The following is a 16,854-nucleotide window of genomic DNA, read 5'->3' on the forward strand; positions in this document are numbered from 1 at the left end:
TAGTCTCCCCGCCTAACGGAAATAACCTCCCAGGGTCCACCCTTTCTAAGCCATGCATTATCTTGTAAGTTTCTATTAGATCTCCCCTCAACCCTCTAAATTCTAATGAATACAATCACAAGATCCTCAGTCGATCATCGTACGTCAGGCCTACCATTCCAGGGATCATCAGTGTGAATCTCCGCTGGACACGCTCCAGTGCCAGTATGTCCTTCCTGAGGTGTGGGCCCCAAAATTGGACACAGTATTCTAAATGGGGCCTAACTACAGCTTTATGAAGTCTCAGAAACACATCACTGCTTTTATTCTCCAACCCTCAAGATAAATGACAACATTATATTTGTTTACTTAATCATTGACTCAGCCTGCAAATCAACCTTTAGAGAACCCTGGACTAGCACTCCCACATCCTTTTGTACTTTGGCTTTATGAATTTTCTCACCATTTATAATAGTCCATGCCTATATTCTTTTTTTCCCCAAAGTGCAAGACCTCACACTTGCTCATAGTGAATTCCATCAGCCATTTCCTGGACCACTTTCCTAAACTGTCTCAATCTTTCTGCAGCCTCCCCACCTCCTCAGTACTACCTGCCTGTCCGCCTGACTTAGTATCATCGGCAAACTTTGCCAGAATGCCCCAGTCCCTTCATCCAGATAATTTATATATAAAGTGAACAGCTGCAGCCCCAACAGTGAACCCTGAGGGACCCCACTTGTCAACAGCTGCCATTCCGAAAAAGTACCTTTTATCCCTTGTCACACAGCCAACCCCAATCCATGGCAGTAGCTCACCTCAAACATCAGGGACCCTCACCTCATCAAAGGCCTTTTGAAAGTCTAAATAGATTACATCCACTGGGTCTCCCTGGTCTAACCTACTTGTTAGCTCTTCAATGAATTTAACAGGTTTGTCAGGCACGACCTCCCCTTACTAAATCCATGCTGACTTGTTCTAATCTGAACATGAATTTAGAAATCTCATCCTTAACGATTGATTTGACAATTTTACCTACAACTGAGGTTAGGCTAATCGACCTATAATTTTCCTTCTTTTGTCTGGGTCCTTTTTGAACAAGGGGGTTGCAACAGCTATTTTCCAATCATCTGGCACTTTCCCAGACTCCAGTGATTTCTGAAAGATTACAACCGTCTCTGCTATTTCTTCAGCCACCTCTCGCAGAACTCTAGGATGCAGCCCATTCGGGCCAGATGTAGTATCAAGTTTTAGACATTTTTGCTTTTTTAGTACTTTCTCTTTCTCTTTTGTATGGCTACTATACGCAACTCAGCCCCCTGACTCTCCTTAAATTGTTGGAATATTGCTCATGTCTTCCACTGTGAAGACTTACACAAAGTACTTAAGTTCTTCAGCTATTTTCTTATCTCCCAACAATAGCCTTCCAGCATCAATTTGGAGCGGCACAATGTCTACTTTTGCCTCTCATTTGTTTCTTATGTATTGAAATAAACTCTTACTATCATTTCTAATATTACTGGCTAGCTTACCTTCATATTTGTTCCTCTCCTTCCTTATTTCTTTCTTTGTTATCCTCTGCTTTTGTAGTCTTCTCAATCTTCTGATTTCCCAGTGCTCTTGGCCACTTTATAGGTTTTCTCTTTTTCTTTGATACATTCCCTGACATCCTTTGTAAACCATTCTGCCTAACCTCTGCCCAGATAATCTTTTTTTTCTCTTTGGAATGAACCTCTGTACTGCGTCCTCAATTACACCCAGAAACTCCTGCCATTGTTGTTCTACTATCTTCCCCGCTAGGCTCTGTTTCCGATTGATTTTTGTTAGTTCCTCTCTCATGCTCCTGTAATTACCTTTATTTAAATGTAACACCATTACATCTGATTTTGCCTTCTCTCTTTCAAACTGCAGACTGAATTCTACCATATTATGATCGCTGCCTCCGAAGTGTTCTCTGACTTTAACATAGTTCTACATAATGAGCCAGACTTTATAAAATAAGTCCAGAATAGCCTGCTCTCTTGTGGGCTCCATCACAAGCTGTTCCAAAAAGCCATCCTGCTCTCTTGTGGGCTCCATCACAAGCTGCTCCAAAAAGCCATCCTGTAAACATCCTATGAAGTTCCTTTCTTCGGATCCACTAGCAACATTATTCACCCAGATCCCCTGCATGTTGAAGACTCCCATGATCACTGTGACCTTTTTTTTTTTGGGGGGGGGGAAGAAGAGGTAATATAGCACTCCCATTATGGTCTTTTTACCTTTGTGGTTCCTCAACTCCACATCATCTGACCCCATGTCATTCAATGCCATAGATTATTTAATCTCATTCTTAAGTAATAAGGCAACCCCCTCTGCCCATCTCCTTGCCTTTTCAATATGTTGTAAATCCTTGGATGCTTAACTGCCAGTCCGAATCCCTTGCCACCCGTCTCTGTGGTGCGTGCCACATCATAATCTTTCACGATTTGTGCCATTAATTCATCTGCTTTGTTACGAATACTACGAGCATTTAGATAAAATGTCTTAATGCTAATTTTCTTATCCTCATGATTTCCAACATCTCTGGCAATATGTCCTAAGTTATCATTCCTTTTTGCTTCATTCTTAGCCTGCCTTGAACTTAAACCCTGCACACATGCTAACCTGATCTTTCTACTTGACTCTGCACTCCCTGTTGCTTTCCCTTTCACTTCCCCTGATTCACTAGTGTAAAGTCTTACTAACCACCGTATTTATCTTTTTGCCAGAACACTGGTTCCAGGTTGGCTCGGTCTCCACCTGAACCATCGGTACAGATCCCTTTGGTTTCAAATCTGATGCCAATTTCCATGAAATGGAATCCCTCTTTTCCACACCAATCTCTTAATCACGTGTTTACTTCCGTATTTTCTTATCCTTATGCCAATTAGCACATGGCTCAGGCAGAAATGCAGAGATTATGGCCCTTAAGGACCAGTTCTTCAATTTCCTTCCTAGTGCTTGAAAATCTCCAAAACAGGCCCTCCTTCCTAGCCTATGTTGTTAGTGCCAACGTAGACCACAACAACTGGATCTTCCCCCTCCAATGTCCTTTCAAGATGGTTGGAGATGTCCTGCACCCTGGCACTGGGCAGGTAACACACCACTTGAGACTCCCAATCCATGTCACAAAGGATGCTCTGTCCCCCCCCAATTGCAGAATCCCTGATAACTTGTCTTTTTGCTCCCCCTCCTCCTGAAAGGCCTTCTGCACCATGGTGCCATGGTCAGCTGGCCACAGCCCTTTACTGCATCCATACAGGGAGCAAAAATCTCATACCTGTTGGACAAGATCAAGGGTTGAGGCTCTTCCATTCCAAAACTCAGAATTCCCCTACCTGCCTCGCTTACAGTCGCACCCTGTTGTCCCTGATCATTAACCATGTTTGAATTACTTAATCTACCGGGTGTGACTGCCTCCTGAAACAAAGCATCCAGATAACTTTCTCCCTCCCGGATGTGCCGCAGTGTTTGAAGCTCTGATTCCAGATCATCAATTCTGATCCGCAGTTCTTCTGGCAGATAAAGATTTCTTAAGATGGGAAATGGGAGAGTTATTACTCAGATTTAATGTAAACAACATACATGTAACAGAGTTTCCAGCTGGCTGGTACTGCAAACGATGCTGATCTGCCTCAGGCTCTTCTGGTTCAACTTGGGTTGGTAGGGTTCCAGTAAGGGCAGAAGGAAGTGCTGTGGCAGGTAACTGGGAAGGATGTCCCCCTCCAGTTTGAGAGATACTGGCTCCTTGTTGAGTTTTCTGGTGCTGCAACTGATCATGCTTCTTCTGCTGTTCCTCTAACTTTTCTTGTTTCTCTCTAACCAACTGACGTTGTTCTCGTTTCCTTTTGATCAGAGATACACGATCTTTAATGGCTTTAGCCATGGTCTTATGATCTCCTTCAGATACAAATCCAGATTCCACCTGAATAAAAAATAATACTAAGTCAAAAATGCATCATATTTTCCATTTAGAGCAAATCAAGATAGTAAACCCTGAAGATTGAGAATAATGTTGTCTTTGGTACATTTCTTTCATGCAGATTATTTGTCTTGCAAAAAATGGCATGTGAGTGAAAACATTTCACTTTGTTATCATACAGTCATTGAGATGTACAGCACGGAAACAGACACTGTTGAGAAATGAGAAGTATACATTGCAGTTTCCACAATATCAAATTCTTGCACATGCTGTGGTCCACAAACGTGGTTGAGACTCAAATTCTAACATAGTAAATAGGTTTGCAAAAATACAATAACCTACCATTTCCTGAGCCACATCCTCCGGAACATCTCTTTCCAAGTCAAATGAGAATTCTATGGCTTCGTTATCCTTATACTTTCCTTTAAGTTTCTTAATATCTTCAATTCGCAGCCAAAGCTTAATTGCAAGCTTTTCTCCATCATCTTCTTCTGCCAACTCTACACGAACACCAGTATCTTCCTGAAAAAACGCATGGCTCAACAGATCCTTAATTGCATACCTAAACCAAATTCAAACAAAATATGAACAAAGTTGTTATTGTACTCCTTAAATCTAATGTCGATGTTGGGGCACTTGGAACTCTGCTTAATTGAAACAGCCAGAAACATCAAGTAGTTCTGAAGAGTCAGATCAGACTCAGGACATTAACTCCATTTCTCTCTACACAGATGCTGCCAGACCTGTTGAGCTTCTCCAGCATTTGCTGTTTCTACTTCAACATTGCATATTAGGTACATCTCAACCTGACATTAAGTAAAACTCTTTCCAATCACATGCCTCATTTCCAACTGCAGAATAGGAGTTTTTTTTTTCCCCTGGAGTAATTACATTGATTTCCAATACCAATGACCCTGTTTCCTCTTAAAAGATTTTGTCAATCAGAAACAGAAGTGAACTATTCTCCAATCTAGTTCTCTGTTCATAGCCCCAAGAGTCAGCAAACTAATGGGATTTTCAAGCCATCTCTGGACTAGATGGAACCAAGTCCTGGAGGTCAAATGTTTCCCAAGTATTTAAATATAGCGAATGAGAAGGCTCTCTGCCACTAAGTTTTCTTTAAGGCAAAGTTGCATTATTACTTAAGTAATTTAGGCTGTAAATAAAGTATAACAGTGATGTGCATACCCCCTGTATTATATTTCTATTATTTAGTATGCGTTTTTTTTTACATTGATTCTGTGGACCTCTTGATCAACCTGAATATTTGATCAATCGGAATGTTCCTGGCTCCATGTGCTCTTGTTAATTAAAAATTTGCTGTATTTACATTCACAACTACCTTCTATAAGCAATATAGTTTGAAACTTTTTCATTTTTCACAATTCCTCTGTCCCTTATTTTGAAAAGGAGCATCATATTTCAGTTTGGAACCTAAAATGAACATTGCCAAAACTGCTTCAGTCAGTCATGAATTTCACTAATTTTCGCCTCGCAACGTAACTGCTTTTGGAAATAGCTGACATCTCAGAAAGCTAACTTTTTATACAATTGCCAGATTCAGATTTTAATTCCCACATCATTTTAAAAGCAAGCACAGATATTCACCGTTCATCTTTATTCTGCCGAATACATCCTTCAATTATTTCTTTAACTTCAGGGATTGCGACCTTGTCAAAGCTAGCTGGTTTCACACCCTAAGGAGCAAAGAGAATTAAATGTTGAACACAAAAGATAAAAACCTGAAATTAAGATGTGAAATGTTTGGAATATACACAAGATTAAGTCAGCACTGAAACAGAAATATGGATTAATTTTTGGGTACAAACTTTCATTGCAACTGACTTAATCCAAAATATTAACCTGCTATCAATGTTAATTTTATCCAATGTGGACTATCAATTTTTTTGTAAAAACCAAAAAATGTCCTTCTGTTGGATAATTACAAAACTAGTTCCTCTTAATCTCTCTGTATGCAAAATATGTCAAATTGTCAGTAAGAATAACAGCAATAATGTTAAGTCAAACTGTCGGCAAGAATGAAGATAATAACAAAGGCAATACGTATTTTTTGAAGTGTATGTGCAGCTCAGCAATGAAACTGGGTACTAGAATTCTATGAAAACAAATGGAGGATAACCAGCATCACATATTTGTTCAAAAAACAAGTGATAATAATAGTTATTAGCGAAGTTACATAATTTCTGCAGGAGATAAACTGCACCTCAGAGGAAATGAGTGAACATTTGAGGATCCTGCTCAAAGTTTAGCATCAATGCATGTAACTTGCAGAACACATTAGGAGACCTGGCTGATAGGGATTGAATACAGTACAGATCCATCCATGCAAGTTATATTCCGTGATAATTTTCTGTAATGCAATAAGATAAACATCTGTACCTGTGCTTTAATGCGTACAGTTCTTTTTTCAATTAATAAGATAGTGTTGCATGAGTAGTTTTACAATACATTCCTGTATGACTCATTAGAAAACTCTATTAAACTCTGATTATATAGTGAAATACCCCAGTCAGAGATTCAAAACCAGCCAAGAGATGGCTATTCAAAGTTAGTGCAAAGGACATCCTACATACATGCACAAACAACAGATGACCATAACTCTCACTCAAACAATAAAGATTCTAACTGTGGCAATTTTCTAAGTTACATGGATGGGTTTGTTCCACTAGACTTGTGCTTAAAAGTTCTATGAGAAACAAATGAACATTTCTGGTTGCCTCATTAAAGAAGGGTTTTCAGAGAGAGACCACCATTTAGCCATCTTATCAGTATTAATATCAAACTGGAGGTCCCTTTTATAATCTTTGCTGCCCTTTGCTCATCACTTAGCTACATTAATCTTGAAGTTGTCATAAAACTACATCCTTTACTTTCTGAAGAGAAAATTTCAGAATCTTTCAACTGGTTAGAACTGGACTGAATTAACACAATGTGCTTTACAAAACAGGGACACCTTCCAAAGTAGAAGTGAGAAAACAAACATGTCGCCTTTAGGCTGTAACAAACATAAATCCAAACTCTACATGCAAAGAGAAGGATTGACTCACCACCCCAACTTATCTCAAAGAACCATAGTTTAAACTCTGGATGAAGCAAAGTTCCTTGTAAAAATGGATTACCCACATTCCAGACCAATGGACATTTTTGCCAGATGCTGCCAGGCTTACTGAATTTCTCCAGTAATTTCGATGTTTGTTTTACATTTACGTTCTTCCCTAAACATAGAACAAAACTACATGGACTAATGAGATGGGGTCTCACGAATGTCCTGCATTATTGGAGCAACACATACTTTAGTGTTTGGTCCCTCTCGTAATAAAGGATAGTATTCCATTAGACTATTTAATTATTGCTGTACCTGCAGAAAGCAGAGCTAATCTTCTGATTAAGAATGTTAACACTGCTCTTTCTTTCACAGATACTGCCAGATCTAAGTTTTTCTAGCAATTTCTATTTTCATTTGAGATCTTCAGCATGTGCGGTTCTTCTGGAAAAAAGTGTAGCAGGTCAGGCAATATCTGAGAAGCAGGAGAGTTGATATTTTGGGCATAAGCCCTTCATCAGGAACGTGCAGTTCTTTATTTTAGTTAAGAACATACATGTGTTTGAGACAGTTCAGAGGAGGTTTACTAGACTGATAGCTGGATTGAGCTGTACCTGCATACTAGCCTTTTACGAGAAAAAATGTTTCTCAACTAATGGGACAAAGTTAAGGTCACCTAGGTGGGCGATACAGTTTCAAAACTAAGAATTTTGAAGACAAGCATTGAGATAACAATTAAGATAATAACAGTTTATACAAACAATTGCTACTCAGCTGAGCTGATACAGGCAGAGTTATGGTTTGGAGAGCACATTTCTAGAAAAGGTGGGTCTAGACTCAAGACTCCATGGTAAGAGGTGGGATATTTGCACAGAAATGGCACACACCATAGCTTCAAGGTAAGATTTTACAATTTTTGATTTTCCTATGAAACACTGACACGGTCTTTGTAAGCTCCAGCTTTGTGAATATGCTATTACGCTCACAACACACAGCAAGACTTTAACAAATAAAGATCTTGCTATAAGAATCTTATAAATGTAAATCTCTTCTCTAAAATTACCAACAGAGTCACATTTTTTTTAATCGACCTTATGATATGATGTCCACACTAACAATGGACTCACCACACTATTGTTCTTCAGAAGCATTGCCTAACTGAATAAACTTAATTCAAGCCCCATACTGATCAATTTTATTGAACAAGGAATTCCATTCCATCTTACAATGAATCAAAAACAAAACACGGAGGGCTGTGGTGACAATCTGAGAAACAAAGTAGACACATATTTACAATCCGAAAATAATACTACAGGGTACTAGTATATTTAGCTTGGAGAGGGTAAAATGATCAGATGGTGCTCAGGTGCTAATTTAGTTTCCAAGTTCATGTTTTTCGTCACAAATTCCTTTAAAGACATGTACGCTATGATGAGAGCTACCTTTGTTGGTCAAAACTGTTTTGTTCTACAGAATTTTTAATTTTTAAATTATAAATACAAATATTCCTGGTTATTTTAAAATTGAGTTTTTTCTGCGTTATATGCGTACACACACAAAATATTTTTCCATGGACCAACTATCTATGTCACACCAGTATTTCCAAATTAGCCGTGTATGATAATATAGGAGAATACGAAAAACAACTTTACATATAATGCCCTCGTGATCACAAAGATACTGGTAATATGTGTCAAGTTGATCTTCATATAAAAACTTCCTATGTTATTGCTCAAGGGAGGCCGGTTGAAAATGCTGGCTTGGATTGATGTCATTGGTCCTTTAATATAACGGATGTGTACATTTATTTTTTGACCAGGTGCTATATGCCTAAGAATGAAAAAGGTAAGGGACTTTCAGTTTCATCTCTTCAGATTTTTTCAATGTTTTCAAAGGATTCTAACCTTGACAGACTGGGACGTTTTTCACTGGAGCGTAGGAGGTTGAGCCATGACCTGAAAGTTTATAAGATAATAAGAAGTAGAGAGAGGGTTAATGGTGGTTGCCTTTTCCCTTTGATAGGGAATTTCAAGACTAGGAGCACATTTTTAAGATGACAGGATTTTAAAAAAGACAAGAGGTAATTTTTTTTAAAACACCGTGGTTCGCATGTGGAATGAACTTCCTAAGGAAGTGGTGGAAACAGGTATAATTACAGCACTTTAAAGACATGAATAGGAAAGTTTGGAGGGATATGGACCAGGACCAGCCAAGTGGAACTAATTTAGTTTGGGATTATGGTCGGCATGGACTGGTTGGACCGAAGAGTTTGTTTCCATGCTGTACGACGCTATGATTGCTAACGCAAAGTATGACAACAACTACATTATGAATTCTCAGTGTAAATGATAATGTACTTATTCCACATGCCTTATGTTATAATTGTGGAGAAAAATGCACGACACTGGAATGTAACCTCACAATGTGAAGAGGCCTTTGGAATTAAGGTATGCTTACCTTAAGGATAACTATCAATTACTTCCAACAACTAAAAGCAGCAATGATGTGTTTGTTTTGATGAATATCGGCACCATTGCCAGTCAAGCATCAGTCACAAAGGACAATCACATCTGCTCCAGTCAGAAACAAGCACCTAAATATTCAAACTTCATTTTTCAGCATCACGATAAAGACTGTCTGATAATATTGAAGCTAAACGCATTACCTGATTGAAAAATATCAAAGGTAATCGTACTTCAATTAGATAACTCAACAGATTTCTCCAGTAGTGAAATATAGACAGAACTTCTTCCCTATGTTGAAGACAACAAATGCTCAACGAGGTTTTTATGGTTCAGAGTATACCCAGACACTAACACAGCAAGTTCAGAGGCATTCCATGCTATCGATGAGTATGTTTCAAGAACAGCCTGGATTAGAAATGCACAGTTGGTCTTAGATGGAGCTGGGGAAAAAAGGTGGTGATCAACAGGAGCTTCCCTTAGCCTTGTTTAACCTGATGCCATGAGACTTCATGATACCAATTGAGGACACAAAGGACAACTCTCCTGACTGTATACCACTGTCCTGCCACATTTAATGGATCTGTCTTGCCAGTGAGACAGGACATACCCAGATGTGGCAACTGTGGTATCTAGAACATTGCCTGCAAAACAAAATTCCTTCAGATTAATTGTGTCATCCTAGTTGCTCAATTAGTCTGAGGAGACCTCTCCTAATGCTGGCACAAGCCCTCTGGAAATTAGTGAGCATAACTTTACAGGGCTGACATGGGTACCATAATCACTTCTGGTGTTTGGTCGATATCAGACTGTTCAATTTGTTTCACTCCTTTTATTTAATTTCTGTTACAGACATGAAGAGTGAAACTGAAGTAAATGTAAGAAGTGCATAAAACCTCCTTGTAAACAGCAATGAAGCATTTAAAATTAAATCCAAGTTTTGCATTAGCGCCAGAAGGTTTACCACAGACTTCTTTCCAATCCTGAACTATCTCCTGTAATAAATTTCAAATACAAATAGACAGAAACCCAATGACTTCACAATTTCACAACAAAAATAAGGAACTTAAACAAATAAGCTGATTGAACAAGTCACTTTTTAGTTGATGAGTACACAAGTCACTGTAACTTATACCAATATATTCAACAGTGGAGTATTTTTAATCAAAATGTAATGCCTGCCCACAAATAATATAACATTAGAGATAATCTATTAATAATGATGCCCAATACATGAATGCGACATTATATTAATGTCATATCACACTTTAGTAAGAATCTCTATTTACAAGAGGGCGGGGGAAATACATGCAAATGTTGATCAAGTAAATATACACTGCTTGGAGACAAAGTTTAAAACATGATGTGATTTTTCTAATTCTGAGAAATCTTTTAAAAAGACACTTTTAATCTGGTGCCACCACATAACATGCATCAAAGTGACCTTTTTGATCATAAACATTCAATGACTTTTGCCACATTTCTAATAAGCAGTGCCATTACAAAAGATCTTCAGTTTCCAGCTTTGGAATCAAACGTCGCACAATATAGTAGAGGATATTGTAGTTCATAAAACTTAAGAACTAAGAGGAGTAGGCCATTGGCCCTTCAAGCCTGCTCTGCCATTCAATAAGATCATGGCTGACCTTTTTGTGGACTCAGGTCCACTTACCCGCCCACCTCACCATACACCTTAATTCCTTTATTGTTCAAACAAAATCTGAGCTTTAAAAACGTTTACTGAATTAGCATCAACTATTTCAATGGGCAGAGAATTCCACAGATTCACAACCTTCTGGGTGAAGAAACTCCTTCTCAATTCAGTCCTAAATTTGCTCCCATAATTTTGAGGCTATGCCCTCTTGTCCTAGTTTCACCTGCCAGTGGAAACATACTGCTATCTTATAAAATTATGAAGGGAATAGATATGTTTCGATAAACACCCATCCAATTTCTGTTACTAAGAGTCCCAAATTCCATACACTTACAGACACAGAATTCCAGGTTATTACCCACAAGTACATGAAAAGATTTCTTCATATCCCTCCTGGATCTCTTGCACCAAACTGGATAATTATGTCCCCTGATCCCCGTACAAATCAGTTAACAGGAACAGCTTTGCCTGGTTATCTTGTAAAACCTGTTCTTAATCTTGTATAATTTTTTGAAATCATCTTTTAATCTCTTGCTCAGAGAATAAAAACCCAGCTTTTCCAATCTAACCTTATAGATAAAAACCTGACTCCATCACCAATCTAGTAAACGTTCTCTGGATCCTTTTAGGGACATAAGAGATCCTTTCCAAAGCCTGGTGAGCAAATTAACACAAGTGGACACATGTATTTGTGGTCTAACCAGATCTTTTATAAAAAGGTTCAACATAATTTCCTTGCTTTTGTTCTCAATACGTCTATTTATGAAGCCCAAAATCCGGTATACTTTATAAGCTACTCTCCCAATGTCATTCCATCTTGTTCACGTTAATCAGAATCCCTCTGATCCTGTGCATGTTTTAGAACAGTGTAGCGAAGTCTATATTGTCTCTATGTATCCTTGGTGCCAAATTTAGAAAAGTAGAGAATTTACAATCAAAAAAAATTGTTCAAAAAGATTTTATAGTCAACTGCTCAGTTGCAAAATCTTGTATATTTGCAACTGACATAAATGTTGCTCTTAATGCTACAAGTGGTCTGAAGCCTTAAAATAGCAATCTCTAGAATGCAGTTGGTAAAAAATAGATTTTTCCATGTTGCAATTTGGAACTATTGATCTTTATTCATGCATGTACTGTTGCTTGCATTCGAAGCATCTGACTGAATCCTACCTTCCCAAAAGTGATGTTGGTCAGTTACAGGCTAATGGAAAGATCATGTGCACAAGTTAAAGATGACTGTTTATCCCCAATTTGCACAAGTTCAGCTCCAGAATAGCTGAGCAAAGGACAGAATGATTACCTCATCCAAGCAAAGACACCATTAAAAGAAGCATATCTAGTGAATTTTAACTGCTATTCCTCCTCCCAAATTCCAGCTCTGTACTCAGGTTAAAATCACTTTGATTGAAAATGTAACACTCAATATTCTTGATTTTTCTGACTAAAAAAATCCTGGCAAACTCTTCCACAAAGTTTGTTCTAAGAGTTATTACCATACTAGAGAGAGAAAAAAAGTCTTGCATGACCCTCACAAGACAGTATCTATTATTCATCCTAGCCACCCTGATGGTTTCAATTTTAAGATTCTCATCCTAGTTTTCAAATCCATACACAAGCGCTAATCTTCTCCAATTCTGTGCCCACCCAAAGATATCAAGAAACCTGACCTCTTAAAATCTCCAATCTTAAACTATTTATGACTGCAGCATTCACTGCCGGGGGCAAGGAGCAGAGTTCTCTCCACAAAATGCCCTACCACTCTTTCTCCTTTCAGATACCCTTTAAAGTTTACTCCTTTGACCAAGGTTTTGGTCATCCGTTGGAATACAGGTATATCAATGGCCTGGGTATCAGATTTTGTCCAGTAGTACTTGTGAAGAGCGAGTACTAAAAGCAATACATTGTTCTTGTTAAGGGCCAACCACAGTGTGAGATATAAGTTTCAAATAGATAAATTAAGCAAAGGAAAATCCTACCCTTGGGTAATTAGGAAATAGTTTTTTTTTAACAAAGTCATTGTGACCGTGACTTTTTTTCTCCAGTACTACTCCATAAATCACCTTTTCAATGAATTCAACGTGTACTTCAATACAGTAAGATCAGAGTTTTCAAACGAGGTTCTACTTTAGATCTGCCATGACTGTACTAATTATACCTTAAAGTAATCACATCTTTTAACTCTACAAGTCGCTTTCGAACACAAACTGTCAATACTACTCAGATAAAGCTCAATAGGCCTATAATTTTACCACTCTTGGAAATATACAATACCCAAATATACAAGAATCAAATATCACTAGGGTCAATCATATCTCTAACCACTTTCTCCTGTTAGATCCTGATCAAAAAGGGAGACATGTTACTTGAGCAATGGAATAGCTCAATATGCAGAAATAAAAACTGAAAATAGCAAATGAATCTACTAGTTACTCACCTCATTAGATCAGGTTTCTAGAAAGACATTGAAGGAGAGACAGTCTTTCAAAGTGGACTTCTCTGAAGTTAGATCAAAAAAGTTCTACTCCCCAAAGTAAACACTGGAGAATTTAAAGCAATATTAAAACTCTCATTCTGATTCAAATTAAATGTTTAGTTAAAAAAAAGTCAGAGTATTTGATTGTTGCAAACAAGGCTGTCTCAAATGCATTGCCCTCATTTTATTAAAAATGAGGCCTTTTTCACCTGTAAACTTTCTTTTAAATCAAAAGCAGGCCTATTAAACACTTCAATATTTCAGAATCCCATGTTCTTCCTCCACGATTCTCTGCAGTAGTAGGTGGATAGAATAGGAATAGCATCAATGAAGCTTTTCAACAATACTCTCATTCAGGGTTAACCATTCATTGGTACGAACATCAGCTTTCCTCTAAAAATTAAGGGCAAATTGTGAATTATCAACCTACCTTAAACGACAAATAATTTTTAGCTTTCAGCATTTGTTTTACTAATGATAAAAGTTCGATGAACTTAAACATTCAATATGCCAATTACAAAAACAGCACTGTTAACAAACTTCATGAATGTAGCTATCACTCACCTCATCAACATGGACAAGATCATTTTGATAGGAGCAGCAACAACAGTGGGAATTAATAATAAAAAACACTGGGGATCTCCCTCTATTCTCAGAATCCATCTGAGAACTTGAAAGTAGTCTAACTGGTCATAAAGAGCATTTTGACAAAAGAGACTACAGAAAAGAAATATGTAGTAAATCAATAGGCATTACATTTTCACATTGCTAATACTATGATTTTTATGCCCCTTTCGGAGTAAAGAATAAATTTAAAACTTGTCTCATCAATATACCTTTCCTTTGCAACAGCAAGCAAAACAAATACACTGCTTATCTAACCAAATGCCAAGTACTATGCTCTGCACCTCCTTTAAGGTTATTCAGTCACATGACCAAATTTAATTAACAACTTAAATGCCCAGTGCCTCCTGCAATCTTTTAATTATATTTTAACAGAGGCAGGATCAACTTTGGAGCAGGTTATTCAAGAAAAGGATCCTCCACGTGCATTAGGTTCCAAAAGATCGAGGAAGGAGATCACGATCCATAATTTTTCTCCACAGTAAAAATATTAAAATAATTGAAAAGAATTTCATTACTGGCACCTAAATCAACTTCAACAAATAATTATCACTGAATGGTTGTACGGCAACCAGTTTATTCTGGATTATTGCTAATACGTACTTGTTTGACTTCACAATTGTAGTAAATAACAAATTCTGAGATAGCGAAATTTGAAAAGCATTGTGAAGACAATTCTATCTCAATTTAACCTTCCAGGCTTAATGCTGCAAAACAGGAGTTCCATGCACTGAGAACGGGTCAGAGAGCCAACAGGACTTCTGCTGAATTCAGACATTGCCATTCATCAGAGAGGAGCAAAGTTTACCTGGACACTTCGTTTTAGGAAGTGGTCAAACCTCTTAGGATGGGATTAACTAATATATTCAGGGACAGGAGGATGCAACTACAGATGATGCAGGTATGGGCACTCAGAAGGTAGACATGCATAAGACTCAGCCTTTGCAAACTGTTAAACAGATCTGAGGTTCTTGCAAGTTATAAGGATAAAAAAGTGTGGCTACGCAGTAGGTGGGCAAATGGCACGGTAGAGAAGACGACTTAAAAGTGGGAGCTAATAGGAATGCAGCGATAGTAATGCAATTGCAATAGTTCTTTCCAGCCAAGAACATGAGTCCAAATGGAGTACTGCCTGAACCATACCAGAGTTGAAGCCAGTTATTCTGGGCTGGAAGAAACTTTTAATGGGAGAAGCAGAATCCAATTATCATGATTCACGTTGATACCAATTACACAGATACAACTAGGAAAGTGGTCCTGCTGAGGGTGTATGGCCAGCTGGAGGCTAATTTGGAAGTAAAACTAGATATTATTGTGGAACAGGGGCTGAATTCATACAGGTAAGTTAAAATAGAAAGATGAATACATGCTTCAGATTAGTGAGGGAGAAATGGATTTTGATTCCTGCCAGTTCTAGAGTAAGTGGGGGAACTATACCATTGGAATAGCACATATCTGTTCAAGTGGCAGGTAAACTCCAAAGTGACCAAAGTAGAGCCTTGAGCTCTAACATGTGGCTGATCCATCTTTAGGCCATGACATATTGGTAAAGAGATTTAAGCATGGCTAAGGTGCAAATAGTGGCAACAGGTGTAATGTTGATTAGAAGTAGATGAAGATTGTGAACAATTGATCAGTACACAACATCTCCAGTATAGACCTAGATTCATTCTGGTGCCAAATGAAGCTATAATCCTATAGATTCCATGCCATCTCTTCACAGAACAATTCAGTCAGTTCCATTCCCTTAGCACACCATGAATGATTGAACTGAAGAATTAAATTTGCTCCTAACACACACCAATGCACATTACATTTTACTGGCTGGTGCTTCTAACAGTAAGCAGCTGAAAAGTGAAGACATGTTGGTCAAGTTGGCAAATGCTAATTAAGTCATGCTCAGTTAATTGAGAGGCCTGGTCTCAACATTACTCTGTACAGTTGAAGAATTAGCTCCCTAATTTTAGATTCGATTCACTTCTCAATACATAACATTTTATTCTCCTTCCTCATGACTCACTGCACTTAGATGCCAACAATTCATGCACTGAGGCACCCAGAACCTTCTGCAATTTCTCATCATTTAGACTTTTTTTCTTCTTCCTGCCAAAATAGAAAGTGTGGAGTTTGCACGTTCTCCCCGTGTCTGCGTGGGTTTCCTCCGGGTGCTCCGGTTTCCTCCCACAGTCCAAAGATGTGCGGGTCAGGTGAATTGGCCATGCTAAATTGCCTGTAGTGTTAGGTAAGGGGTAAATGTAGGGGTATGGGTGGGTTGCGCTTCGGCGGATTGGTGTGGACTTGTTGGGCCGAAGGGCCTGTTTCCACACTGTAAGTCTAGTCTAGTCTAATCTAAACAGTCTGGAACTCTGAAGACTTCGGCACTCAGAAATAACTTCCCAAACTACTCGAATACCACTCGGAAATGGAACCTACTAGATTGCTCTAGAGTAAGCCAGCATACACAACATGCTGAACTGCCTCCTCTTGATTGAATGCTTTCAGTTGGTTCTTGACTGGGACAATGATGCCCATTAGAGGAAAAAAGAATTGAACAAGAGAAGAGGAGTAGACCATTCAGCCCCTACAGCTTACTCTTATCATTCAATGGATCATGGCTGATGTGACTGTGGCCTCAACTCCAAATTCTTGACAAAGAAA

The 16,854-nt window shown here is 38.3% G+C and overlaps 1 protein-coding gene across 5 annotated transcripts in view; it reads right to left on the reverse strand.

Annotated features, from left to right (window-relative positions):
• Positions 1 to 16,854, reverse strand: part of LOC132824964 (serine/threonine-protein kinase WNK1-like) — a 160,277-nt gene that overhangs the window by 88,608 nt on the left and 54,815 nt on the right. For all 5 annotated transcript variants that reach the window (XM_060839885.1, XM_060839887.1, XM_060839886.1 and 2 more), the window contains exons 5-7: positions 5,528 to 5,616; positions 4,262 to 4,481; positions 3,583 to 3,922 (exon numbers count right to left, since the gene is read on the reverse strand). In XM_060839885.1, the coding sequence (XP_060695868.1) occupies positions 3,583 to 3,922; positions 4,262 to 4,481; positions 5,528 to 5,616 (649 nt within the window). The remainder of the gene's footprint in view (positions 1 to 3,582; positions 3,923 to 4,261; positions 4,482 to 5,527; positions 5,617 to 16,854) is intronic.

Source organism: Hemiscyllium ocellatum, chromosome 19 (assembly GCF_020745735.1).
Source record: "Hemiscyllium ocellatum isolate sHemOce1 chromosome 19, sHemOce1.pat.X.cur, whole genome shotgun sequence".
Lineage (NCBI taxonomy): Eukaryota > Metazoa > Chordata > Chondrichthyes > Orectolobiformes > Hemiscylliidae > Hemiscyllium > Hemiscyllium ocellatum.